At 52.7% G+C, this 13,259-nt stretch overlaps 1 protein-coding gene across 1 annotated transcript in view; it reads right to left on the bottom strand.

Moving 5' to 3' along the window:
- The window catches only part of apoba (apolipoprotein Ba), a gene marked incomplete at both ends in the record, with an annotated part of 68,614 nt that overhangs the window by 4,446 nt on the left and 50,909 nt on the right, over positions 1–13,259 (bottom strand). Inside the window, 9 exons of the mRNA XM_080783370.1 lie at positions 579–692; positions 1,079–1,309; positions 1,394–1,580; positions 2,762–2,873; positions 3,038–3,467; positions 3,732–4,235; positions 4,472–4,756; positions 6,022–7,350; positions 8,390–12,992. Coding sequence (XP_080639496.1) covers positions 579–692; positions 1,079–1,309; positions 1,394–1,580; positions 2,762–2,873; positions 3,038–3,467; positions 3,732–4,235; positions 4,472–4,756; positions 6,022–7,350; positions 8,390–12,992 — 7,795 coding nt within the window. The remainder of the gene's footprint in view (positions 1–578; positions 693–1,078; positions 1,310–1,393; positions 1,581–2,761; positions 2,874–3,037; positions 3,468–3,731; positions 4,236–4,471; positions 4,757–6,021; positions 7,351–8,389; positions 12,993–13,259) is intronic.

Below are 13,259 nucleotides of genomic sequence, written 5' to 3'. Positions count from 1 at the left end.
TTGATGAGGGCCCAGGTAAGGCAACTGGGCCTTTATTTTCGGGCCTGTTGAGAACTCTAGTTTTCGCCGGGCACGGCTGCACTAATAATTTTGGGGCAGGTCCGTCTAGAGTTTAAATGGACAGGTATCAGTCAACAGGCCCGTCTAGAGTTTAAATGGACAGGTATCAGTCAACAGGCCCGTTTAGAGTTTAAATGGACAGGTATCAGTCAACAGGCCCGTCTAGAGTTTAAATGGACAGGTATCAGTCAACAGGCCCGTCTAGAGTTTAAATGGACAGGTATCAGTCAACAGGCCCGTCTAGAGTTTAAATGGACAGGTATCAGTCAACAGGCCCGTCTAGAGTTTAAATGGACAGGTATCAGTCAACAGGCCCGTCTAGAGTTTAAATGGACAGGTTATCAGTCAAAAGGGAGACATCGAAGAGGAAGGATGGATGGGGAAGGATCAACATAATTATAGTAGTAGTAGTAATAGTAATAATCTTTATTGTCCCGAAGGATATTCGTCTTCACAGTCTGTTCACTAGTAGTTAGTAGTATAGTTAGTAGTATAATAGTAGTATTAGTAGTATATACCTGCAGGTTGATTGACAGGACCATCTCCCTGCCTCTCTCAGCCAGATGTAGGATGGAGTTCTGCAGAGAGTTGAAGGAGATCCGGTGGTACGCTCGCTCTATGGCGTTGGATACCTGGATTACATTATAAATACTTTATTACTCTCTCTATGGCGTTGGATTACAGCTGTATATAGGAGGGGGGGGGCTAGCACCTCAAAGCCCAAAAACCTGTGAATCTCACATATCAATGTTTGTGTCAGAATGTGTCATCATGACACATAACATGTCTATTTGCTGTTTCTAATCTCTATGTAGTAAGGCTGTCCCCAACAGGACAGACTGTGTACTGTACTGTACTGTACCGTACCGCACGGCACGGCACCGTACCGTACCGTACTGTACTGTACTGTACCGTACCGTACCGTACCGTACCGTACCGCACCGTACCGTACCGTACCGTACCGTACCGTACCGCACCGTACTGTACTGTACCGTACCGTACTGAACTGTGTACTCACAGCATTCTTGATCTTCATGCCAGCGCGGCTCAGGTCGAACCCAAAGTGGTCCTGGTGGTACTTGTTGATGAAGCGGCGCAGAGCGTCAGTGACGGCGGGCAGCCTCTCCTTCAGACCCTCCAACATGTGCTGCACAACCTCCAGGTTCCACGAGCTCTGCACGTTCAGCTTCACCGCGTTCCTCAGAGTGGCTTTGAGGACCAGGAGGTCTGCATCCTTCTCTGGGGTCGACTGGAGAGCAGGGAGAGATATGTTAATGTTTATCTATCTATCTATCTATCTATGGAGATGCTGTCATAGGGGGTATTTATTTACCAGGTAACGACAGAAGACCTTCCCGTAGAGCTGGGTCGCGGACCTCCTCTGGAGATGAAGTCCCAGGAAGCCGGAGGACGGAGACGACATGGAGGCTGTGATCCCGTCTTTACGAGACACCAAGCGGACGCTGACGTCAGCGAAGGTCGGGCTGGTGAGGTCGATGTTCAGCGTGTGGCGAGACTCTCTGCTCAACGCGCATGCACGCGCGCGCGCGCACACACACACACACACACACACACACACACACACACACACATTTAACATCTTTATTTGTATTCACATTTTACAAGAAATGTCTTGAACACAAACAATAGTGGATGCGCAAACTTGAGAAAACTCTACAACAAGTGCTTCAGGATACAGATCACGGGTACAGAAAGCATCGCCTTCCACACACACACACACACACACACACACACACACACACACACACACACACACACACACACACACACACACATGTTCAGTTGTGTGAAGTAACTAATATAATATTTAATATTATAGTACATTTAATCAAGTACAGTACTATAGTCACTCAATACTTTTAGGCAAATATTGTACTTTTATTCCACTATAACTATTAGAAAATGTAGTTACTGATTAATTTAGATTATTATTACAAAAATAAATACATAAATGAACCACTTCAGTTTGTGCTTTTGCTAAATTATAAAAAAAATAAACACTTACACAGCATTAGTGGAAGATGTTTGACGCTTCATCCTAAAGAGAGAAGAAATAATGACAATTCAACATAATAACTATAATTGTATATAACTCCCTACAGAACACTTATTTTCACTAGTGATAATAAACTCCTCATCTCCTCTTGTAGATCTACAAGCTCTCAACGTGTGGATGTAGATCGGCTAGTTGAACTATTTTAAATGTTTTAAAAATAGTAAAACAAAAAAAAGGGCAAAGAACACTTTGAGTCAAAGAGTTTAGCGATAAGAGGTCCTTAGAATCTGGACCCAGAGCAACACTTTGATTCAAAGAGTTTAGAATCTGGACCCAGAGCAACACTTTGAGTCAAAGGGTTTAGAATCTGGACCCAGAGCAACACTTTGAGTCAAAGAGTTTCAGGATTAAAAGCTGTAATGTTGCATTCTGGCCTACAAAGTCAAAGTCATATGATTTGTCACACACGTTACCGTAGTGAGATTTGACCCATCTCTTGGAGCAGTGAGCAGTGAGCACTGACCTGGAGTTCTGTGATCATTTGACCCATCTCTTGGAGCAGTGAGCAGTGAGCAGTGATCACTGACCTGGAGTTCTGTGATCATTTGACCATCTGTTGGAGCAGTGGTTCTGTTCATTTGACCCATCTGTTGGAGCATTGAGCATTGAGCAGTGAGCACTGACCTGGAGTTCTGTGCAAAGACATGCTGCCAGTCCACGTTGACGTCGCTGTGAATGAGGTTGATCTTCCCGACGAAGCTGGTGATTCCATCGTCAAAACCCAGCGTTGATGAGGCTGAAAAAACGTAGTGAACATTAAAAATATTAAAAGATACATAAAACATTAAAAGCGTTAAAACCAAGCGTGGATGAGGCTGTAGAGACACATCAAACTTTAAAACCAATAATCTCGGAGGTCGTACTCCATGAAGATCATAGTGGAGGTGCAGATGGACTCACCTTGGAGGTCATACTCCATGAAGATCATAGTGGAGGTGCAGATGGACTTCAGAGAGCTGACCAGGCTGGAGTCCTTGTTCTCCAGGCCGGCGGTGGAGGTGACGTTGTAGACGGGCGTGGAGACGGAGACGGTGGCAGAGAGAGAGCCGAAGGCTGGGATGAACAGGCTGGCCGGCAGCCTGAAGGACATCGCCGGGATCTCCACCTTCTGCTCCGGGATGGTGATGGTCGGGATCTCTACGTCCGACAGGTGACTGACGATCTCCTGCAGACAGACAGTCACTGTGATGTCTCCCAGGCTGAAGGCCGTGTGGTGTGGGTTGTGGAGGTGTGTGGAGGTGTGTGGAGGTGTGTGGAGGTGTGTGGAGGTGTGTGGAGGTGTGTAGAGGTGTGTAGAGGTGTGTGGAGAACGAGGAGCGATAAAACGTGCCTATAGTTCATTTAGGCAACGCAAGCGTATTTAACATGTGTGTGTCCACATTTTATCATACAGGATTTACTGAATCTGTATTTTCAGTGGACCGGCCATTAGTGGCCACTAGTGGCCATTCCTGCCACGTCAGGCTTTCTGCTAAACACACTTTATGCTTCTATCAGGAGACCTGTCGTTGATCCAGACCCTCAACAGACCTGGAGGAGACCTGTCGTCGCTTCACGTTTGCAAGGCCCTTCAGAAGGACGTCTCTGGTCTTACCTGCAGGTCCACAGTGAAGTCTCCCAGGCTGAAGGACGTCTCTGGTCTTACCTGCAGGTCCACAGTGAAGTCTCCCAGGCTGAAGGACGTCTCTGGTCTTACCTGCAGGTCCACAGTGAAGTCTCCCAGGCTGAAGGACGTCTCTGGTCTTACCTGCAGGTCCACAGTGAAGTCTCCCAGGCTGAAGGACGTCTCTGGTCTTACCTGCAGGTCCACAGTGAAGTCTCCCAGGCTGAAGAACGTCTCTGGTCTTACCTGCAGGTCCACAGTGAAGTCTCCCAGGCTGAAGGACGTCTCTGGTCTTACCTGCAGGTCCACAGTGAAGTCTCCCAGGCTGAAGGACGTGGGGACGCTGAAGGAGGACACGGTCACGTCATGTCGAGGTGTCTTCAACGCCAGGAAGGACATCTTCCCTCTCAGGAACTCCGTATCGATGTCGTAACTGGGGACGGACATGGAGGGCATCCCGGGGAGCGTGACATCGAACGCTGCGGTGGAAATCACCTTGAGGTAGAAGGATGGAAAGGGTCCATTCATTCATTCATCAATTAATTCATTCATTCATGCATTCATTCATTCATTTATTCATCAATTCATCAATTCATTCATTTATTCATACATGCATTCATGCATGCATTCATTCATTCATTCATGAATTGATAGTTGATAACCTTATCGATCGATTAGTCGATTCATTGATTGTTTTTAGGATCAAAAGGTAGGTATGTATATATTCCTACCTTAGGAACGTTGATGTTCTTCAGATCCAGGGTAAAGGGCTCCAGTCTCAGGTTGGTGAACGGCACATAGAAGGCTGGCAGTGAGATCTCCTGAGGCAGTACGAAGCCCTCGGGACCGTCTCTCTCTCCCCTCTCGTCCTGCAGGTCTCTCGCCCAGCCGGGCAGGCCCAGCGTGACCTCTGGGAAGCTGAAGGTCACTCCGTTCTCCAACAGCGCGACGGGAATGGAGAACTCCAGGCCGTCGGAGCTCTTGGTGTAGACCAGGCTGGTGGACGCGTTGAGCACCTGCAGGCAGACAGCACATGTATAGTTTTAGTTTTAGTTGCCGGTAGACGTTCCTTTGGAATTAAACTTTACTTAGTTTTAGTCATATTTCAGTCATCTGAAATGTTTTAGTGTCGACTGAATAATATCGTAACATTTTTAGTCAACTAAATCTACAGATGATTGAGTCGACTAAAACGTATTTTCGAAACTGCCTCCCCCTGGCCAGCCGGGGCGCCTGATGGAGGGGAAAGGAACTGGTTGGAATAACGTGTTCCTTCCACACGCTACGTCCAACCAGGGAAACTCCCCCCCTGTCAGGTGTAAAGGAGCAACTTGGACACTCAGGCATGAAGGAAGCATGAGTTCAAGTCCGTTGCTCTCCCCAGGTTGGCGGAGGGTGTGTAGAGCCCAGGATCACATTAGATGATTGACACAGGGGTGAAAAATGGGTTACAAAATCGTGGGATAAAAAATATAATTAAAAAAAAAAAAGGTATTTTCGCAGGCCTTGATGGTGTTGTAATGACTTTAGTTTAGAGTTAGTTGTGTGCTGTAAAGAAGCAGATCTACAAGCTCACAACGTGTCGCAACGCGACACGTTGTGAGCTTGTAGATCTGCTACTTTACAGCATGCAATCTGACAGGTCTTTGAGTTCTCTAACCCTTTGAGTTAGAGACTAACCCTTTGAGTTCTCTCTTCTCCCTAAAAGTTTCAATTTGTTGACAAAGTTCTCATTTTCGTTCAGTTTTCCTCAGTGAAAAAAAGGCACTGGTCGAGGAATATTTTTCGCCATAGTTTTAGTGGAATGAAATGAAGTCTGTACCTGCATTCTGTCAGTGTGGCTGGGTTAGGGTTAGTTTATTTAGGGTTAGGTTAGTTAGAGTTAGGTTAGTTAGGGTTAGTTTAATAATAATAATACATTTTATTTATAAGGCGCCTTTCAGGGCACTCAAGGTCGCCGTACAGGTTTAGTTAGGGACCGGGTTAGTTCGTTTTATGGAATAATTAATGAGCTCTGTACCTGCATTCTGTCAGCGTGGCTGGGTCAGGGTTAAGTTTAGTTAGGGCTAGGTTAGTTAGAGTTAGTTTAGTTAGGGTTAGGGACCGGGTTAGTTAGTTTAATGGAATGATTAATGAGCTCTGTACATGCGTCCTGTCAGCGTGGGTGGGTTAGGGTTAAGTTTAGTTAGAGTTAGTTTAGTTAGGGTTAGGGTTAACTTAGTTTAGTTAGGGTTAGGGACCGGGTTAGTTAGTTTAATGGAATGATTAATGAGCTCTGTACCTGCGTCCTGTCGGCGTGGGTGACCTGGTCCAACTTGAGGACGTCCCACAGGGTCTTCTGGTACAGCGGGATCCTGGCGGACTTCAGGAAGGCCAGGTGAGCCTCCAGGGAGGCCGTGGCGTCCAGCCGGACCTCGGCCGGGTCGTTGGAGAGGAGGAGCCTCGAGGCGCGGACCACCTCGGGGCCCAGCCTCTCCTCGGCGCTCCAGCTCAGAGCCTGCTTCTCCCAGGAGACGTCCAGCTCCGCGTCCTGAAGGAGACCGCAGTGAAGCTGCTCGGCCTCCAGGTGAGCCGTGGCCTTCAGGGTGGCGAGGGGAACGTACTCCAGGGTCGCCCTGAACGCCTGCTTTCCGTTGGTGGCGACGAAGCCCAGGTCGTTCTCGCTGGCGGCGTCCAGCGTGGCGTACACGCGGCGCAGCGACGCCTCCAGGGCGAGGCTCTCGCTGGAGGCAAACCTGAAGACGTTGTCGGCGTTGTTGTTGTCGGCGCGTCGTCTCCGCCTCGCCTCCTCCTCCTCCTGCTGCGCGGGACGGCGGTCTGCGTTGCCGCTGACCTCCGTCTTGACGGTGGAACGCAGGCCGTTGGCGTTGAGGTAGAAGTTGGCCTCGTTGAGCAGAGCTCCGGCGACGTCGTAAGCGTTCGCTATCGTCACGTCCGCCTTGGCCTCGGTGGACGTCTCCAGAGAGACGTGGGAGGAGCCCGTGAGCGCTTCCAACGCCAGGCTGTGCACCACGCTGCCTTTCCCCGCGGCGGCGGCCATGTTGTTGAGCGTGAACTTGAGGCTCAGCTTGGAGCCCAGGCTGGGCTCCGTCTTGGTGCTCGCCACCACCTCCTGGTTGAGCTCCAGGTCCAGGGAGGGCAGGTGGACTTTGGCCACGTTGGTGACGGAGGCCTCGGCGCTCCTCCCCGTCAGGCTGACGGTGCAGTCGCTGCTGGCCGCCACGTGGCGGTGCTCCAGGGACACGCTGGACGCCAGCTTCACGCCTCTCTTCCTTGCCAGGCTGGCCCCGCCCTCCATCCGTCCGTTCAGGATCTGGAACACGGACGCCGAGGAGGCGGCGAAGCGTGCCACGATGTCGGACTGGTTGTGGAGGCCGGCGCTGGCGCTCACGCTGACCACGCTGGACTTGAAGGAGAAGTCGGCGGTGGCGTTGCCCACGGCCGGCAGCGACACGCTGCTCATGGCGGCGGGCAGCCTGACGGCGGGCAGCGTCAGCTCGCCCAGCGAGGAGGGAAGGTGGACGACCGGCAGCTCCAGAGACGGAAGGACCAGCGTGTAGGACGGCACGGAGAAGCCCATGGCCGGGACTCTGAAGCTGGGCGTGCTCACCTAAAGGGTTAACGAACAATACAGTTATTACTGATACTAGACCTGTACGTTACAGAGCCGTAAGGGTCCATTTGGTTACACTAGACCTGTACGTTACAGAGCCGTAAGGGTCCATTTGGTTACACTAGACCTGTACGTTACAGAGCCGTAAGGGTCCATTTGGTTACACTAGACCTGTACAGACCACGGCCTGCTGGAGAACGATGCAACGTGGGAACCTAATAATACCCGTTGTCAACTTGTCACAGCACCCGTTTTAACTGTCTGTCTGTCTGTCTGTCTGTGTCCCACATGGAGATCTCTATATCTGTCTGTCTGTCTGTCTGTGTCCCACATGGAGATCTCTATATCTGTCTGTCTGTCTGTCTGTGTCCCACATGGAGATCTCTATATCTGTCTGTCTGTCTGTCTGTCTGTCTGTATGTCTGTCTGTCTGTCTGTCTGTGTCCCACATGGAGATCTCTATATCTGTCTGTCTGTCTGTCTGTGTCCCACATGGAGATCTCTATATCTGTCTGTCTGTCTGTCTGTGTCCCACATGGAGATCTCTGTGTCTGTCTGTCTGTCTGTCTGTCTGTCTGTCTGTCTGTCTGTCTGTCTGTCTGTGTGTGTCCCACATGGAGATCTGCCTTTGTCTGAAGAGGGCAAATTGACTGACTGTGAAAGGTTAAGTAATCAATTGGCAGGTGTGGGGTTGCCATGGCAATCAATTGGCTGAGGCAGAGGCTGGAAATTGCACAGGTGAGGGGACTTGGGCTGATTAGGCCCACTGGCAGAGCCTGAGCAGAGCCTTTTGTGGTGGTTCTGGAGAACCGTGGGTCCGACCGACTCGATACCGGGCACTGCACTCCCTGTGGAGGTGTGGAACGCCTGTGTCGAATGTGAAGTCGGTCTCGAGTTGCGTGCATTATATAACCACACACACACACACACACACACACACACACACACACACACACGTGTGGCGCATTTATAGTAGGATTAAAGAAGCTGGAAATGCTCACCTAAAGCAAGAACAGATATCTAAACAAAGACTCACCTCTTTGGGAACAAAGTAGTTGAAGGCGGGCAGCTCGGCGCTGAAGGGCGACACCTGGATGTCCAGGACGGGAACTCGGTACCCCGGTACGGTGAAGGTTCGAGGCGGCTGGCCGGACGTGTCCATCTTGTGCTTGGCGTACTGCACCCTCGCTCGGTCGTAGGAGTCCTTCAGAAGCGCCACCACCGCGTCTCTGCATTCTTCAAACTGGCCACGGAGGACCAGGGCGTTGCGGTCGATGGCGTCGTAGAACGGCTCCAGGTCCAAGTCGAAGGTGTGCACGTCGGGGTTCTTGTGGTAATGGAGCTTCATGTTCATGTCAAACGACTGCTGCGGAGTGGTCAGCAGGTCTCGGAGGCCGGCGTGTTCCCAGAAGGAGAACTCCTTCACCTCCGGCGTGGTCGCGTCCAGGAAAGGCACCGTGATCTCGGGCACGGCGAGGGGAACCGTCAGGAACTCCAGGTTAGCCTCTCCGTTTCCTGCTGCGTGGAGGAAGGTTTCCTGCTCGTTGTTCTCCGTGACGATGTTGTGACTGTACTTGTATTGGTTGAATCTGGCCACGGCCAGCCAACCGGCGCGCTGCCTCTCCGAGTTGAGGACGACGCCGTAGTCGTGTTGCAGGTCCACCTTGCCGGTGAGCGTGAGGGGCAAGAGGATCTTTGCGTTCCCTTTGTTCCTGGAGTCCAACACCAGCTCAAACGGACGGGCCAAGAACTCAAAGGTGTTGGAAACGGATCCGCTCAGCCTCCCGGTGAGTTCGGCGTTGTGCGAGGCCGTCACTGCGACCCTCAGGTCTCCGACGTGAGCCTCTCCGTTCAGAACCACCACGCTGCTCCTGACGAACGGGGCTTCGGTCTCGGCTCGGGCTTCGACGGTAACGTGGCTGAAGACGACCGCCTCGGCGTTTAGTCTTTGCTTTGACTTCAAGGCCATGCTGTCCGTGTCTCCTTCGAAGGTCATCTTGGCGGTGCCAGAGTGGACGGTGAATTCCAGATGGCTCTTGTGCGTGCCCTCGTCCTCGTAGTCCCTGATGGACAACTTTCCATTGCCGTCAGTTCCAACGGTTAGAGAAACGGTGCCAGATTCGATCTTGGCCGCGACATTTTGAGTCACGGCCGCTTGACTGGACGTTCCGGCAGACGGGATGTTCAAGTCGTGGTTGTAGATCGTGTCCATGGTGGCAGATATCAAACTGGCCCTGGGCTCTGCCCTTGCGGTTCGCGTAGCCGCAGATGCTCCAGTACTCAGTATAAAAGCTAGGTTGTTGACGAGGTTAGCGGAGTAAATCGGGGTGGTAACTTTGGCGGTGGTCTTTGCTGTAGCTTCGGCTGAGGAGCCGGCGATGGTCAGTGAGCCTGCGTGGTCAAACTCCAACGCCGCATGTGAAGCTTTCACCGTCTCCGTCAACAGAAGCTTCTTCATTCTGGGAGCTTCGATACGAGCCGTGGCGTCCAAAGAATGGTCGAGGAACTCGACCGTGGACTTGGCCTGAGAGGTGAGGGTGGCGGTGAACTGCTGGTTCTTGGGCGCCGTGGTGGAGTTCTCGAACGACGCCGTCGTTAGAAGCATGTAATGAGGAGAGTTCACCCTGAACTGGCCGTGGAGTTTGCCAAAAAGTGGAATACAAACGTCACTGGGAATCTGGGGCAGCTTTATATCTGGAATGGGAAGCATGGTGATTTCAAAGTTGTCCATGTTTAATTTTGGGACGTTGATGGCTGGGAACTTGATTTCCGTCAGTGTTATTTCAGGGAAGGTGAAATCCGGTATGTCGATACTTAGATAGAGAGCTCTTAGTTCCCCGAAGATTTCATCGGGTTCAGGCATGGTAATTTCCAGCTCTCGGAGGTAGTCTACGGCCTCAATTATCTTTGCTTTCATGGCTTCAAAGTCTACGGTGAAGGCAGGTATGGTGTAAGAACCCAGGATGGTGAACTCAGGGACGTGAATCTGAGCCGGGATGCTGATGTCCTGCAGTGTGTTCAGGTTGATGGTGAAGGCTGGGACGGCCAGGTCAGTGAGAGGGACGGTGAAGCTCTGGAACTCCAGCTCGGCTGTCTTCAGCGCCTCCAGAACGCCACCGATGGCCGCCTTGATCTGGTCCACCATCTCGTGGTCCTTCAGACTGCGGATCTCTTCCATCAGGTTGTCCAGCTGAAGGGAAACGTACGCCACGATGTTGGTGTAGGACTCGCTGGCCCTGCCAAGGTAAACGCGCATCTCGTCTCTGATGTCCATCTGGACGATCCTCTGCCTCATGTCCTCCAGCATCTCCTGGGCCTTCATCTTGATGTCGCTGTAGGCTGTGGTGTCCAGCATGGTGTTGAGCCTCCTGACCAGTTCAGCCACCTTGGTGTCTTTAAGCTTCTCCACGTAGCCGACCACGGCCGTCTGGATCTCCCTGACGAACTCCCTCACGGCCTCCAGCTTCTCAACGAGCTCGTACGTCTTAATGTGCTCGTTGAGACTGTTTGTCAGCTCAACGATCTTCTCGTTGGCGTGGTCGACGAATGAGTTGTAGTCAAAGTCCTTCATGGACTTCAGGGCGGACGAAATCCTTTCGTTGAGTTCGTCCACACTGTGCTTGAAATCGATTGCTTTCAGATGATCCGTCACATAATCCAGGAATCCTATGATTTTGTCAAAGGCCAGTTCAAAGTTTATGGATCTCAAGGTGTCGGCCACGGCCTGCACCGTCTCCTCCACTTTGAACTCTTTGATCAGAACCACCACTTGGTCCAACAGATCTTTAAACTTTTGATCCAGATCGTATTTGACGACGAGGTCTCTGAGGTAGAAGTACACCGCGTTGAGTTTGTTGGGGATCTCGTACTCTTCGATCCAGTTCACCACCACATCTTTCATCGAGTCAACAACTCCCGCGATCTCTGAGGTGGGTACGTGAGAGGATAACTCCTCAAAGTACACGGTCCAATCAAAGTCAAGAATCTGATTGCTCAAATCGCGGAAGAACTGGCCCACGTCGAAGCCGGACACGGCCTCTTTGAAGTCGCTCAGCGTTTGCACGATGTTTTCCTTGACGCCGTCCTGAAGCCACGTGACGCCGCTCTCCGCCAGCTTCTGAACGTCCATCTGGCCCACGATGTCCTGGACGGCGGCGATCAGTTTGACCAGCGAGTCAATGATGCGATACCGCGCGTCAAATTCCTGGAGCTCCTGTCCGATGTCGGAGAGGACGCTGCTCACGTCCTGGTGGAACTCTCTGCTCTCCACGTAGTCCTTGGCCTTCAGGATGAGCTCTCGGACTCGGACGGCGAGCTCCGTCAGCGCGGTCTCCAAACGGGCTCTCAGATCCTCCATGGCGAGCTCCAAGTCCTCCATCGTCACGGAGAACTCCTCCATGAGATACGCCAGCGTCTTTTTGGCCTCGCTCACCCTGCTGTCCATGTCCAGCCGCGCCAGGAGGTGGCGCACCTGCGCGGGCAGCTCGTCCAGAGCGGCTCGGAAGCGCCTCATCAACTCGTTCATGTCGAGGCCGTTGATGAAGTCCTGCAGCGACTCCATGGTGCCGACGAGGGCGCTCTTGAGCCGTTCGAACGCCAGGGGCAGGCTCTCCACGAACGGCAGCTCCACCACGTGACAGTCGCCGCTCTTGTCGTACTTGAGGAAACCGGCGACGTTGAACTCCTGCTTCTCGGGCTCCGACCTCTTCTCTCTGGCCGCGCCCAGCCGGCCGAACAGGTCGGTCAGCAGCGCGGCCGTGAACTCCGCTCCCCTCTTCTCGGGGTCGTTGTAGAGGGCCACGTCTTGGCTGTAGGCGTGGTCGTTCAGGTTGTTCTTGTTCTTCCAGGTCAGCGACTGTTCGCTGGGCGTCAGGAGGCCGTCCAGCTTGTTGTCCACGTACACGGACGTCTCGCCGCCCCGCAGCGTGTGCACGGTGGACGCCCTGCAGTCGTGAGAGAACGCCAGAGCCAGAGGCTCCGCCTTCACCAGGAGTTTACCGAACGCCTGTCCGACGTGCTTCCCGAACAGCTCCACCCGTCCGTTCCCGTTGACCACGCCGTCCACGCTGAGGCTGAACGGCTGCGCCGCGGCGCGCAGCGAGCCGTCCACCACCAGCGGCTCCGAGTTCACCCGCGCTTCACACACGGACTTGGAGGAAAGGCCGGCGAACTCCAGCTCGCAGCTGTGACTCAGCTGGGCCTCCGGGAGGCTGGCAGACGTGCTCCATTTCACCGAGCCGGCCAGCTCCTCGTACTTGGTCTCGTAGGCGTGTTTGACTTCCCGCGCGTCTCCGTAGGATCCTTTCACGCTCCCCGTCAGGTCCACCTTGACGGGCTCCACCTTCAGGTGTCCTTCGTGGTTGAGGTCGGCGTCGTACAGCTTCAGGTCGTTGGTGACGTCCAGAGACGCCACGAAGGGTCTGACGTCGACCTTGACGTCGTGTTTGTAGTAGACGTCGTCGCAGGCGTAGTTGTCCGTCTTGGTGCGCAGCGCCAGCGTCCACAGCGTGAGCGTCAGCGTGTGGCTGTTCTCCGTCTTCATCTGCCGCAGCGAGCCCATGGCGTTGGCGCCGGCGGTCAGAGCCCTCGGGGTCAGGAGCAGGTCCAGAGTGTTCCTGGTGCTGGCGTCGTGCGCGTACCTGGAGATAACACCAGAGGTCGTGTTATTCATCTGAATGGGATTGTGACGTATAAACATTCAGTCTGTGAAAAGAAAATGAGTCATTATGCAGAATGTCCCATTTCACCAGTTTTTCCAATGTATAAAAATCCTTGAGGCAGAAAATAGCCGACCTACAAGCTCACAATGCGTCGCGATGCGACACATTGTGAGCTTGTAGATCGGCTATTTTGGCCAAAATATATGTATATATAGGGCTGAAGGTGGTCCCTGGCGCATATAGGTG

The sequence above is a fragment of the Protomyctophum bolini genome, assembly GCF_963924005.1.
Source record: "Protomyctophum bolini genome assembly, chromosome: 15".
Classification (NCBI taxonomy): domain Eukaryota; kingdom Metazoa; phylum Chordata; class Actinopteri; order Myctophiformes; family Myctophidae; genus Protomyctophum; species Protomyctophum bolini.
Note: the sequence above shows the minus strand (reverse complement) of the source record. Positions and strands in the feature narration are given on the sequence as shown.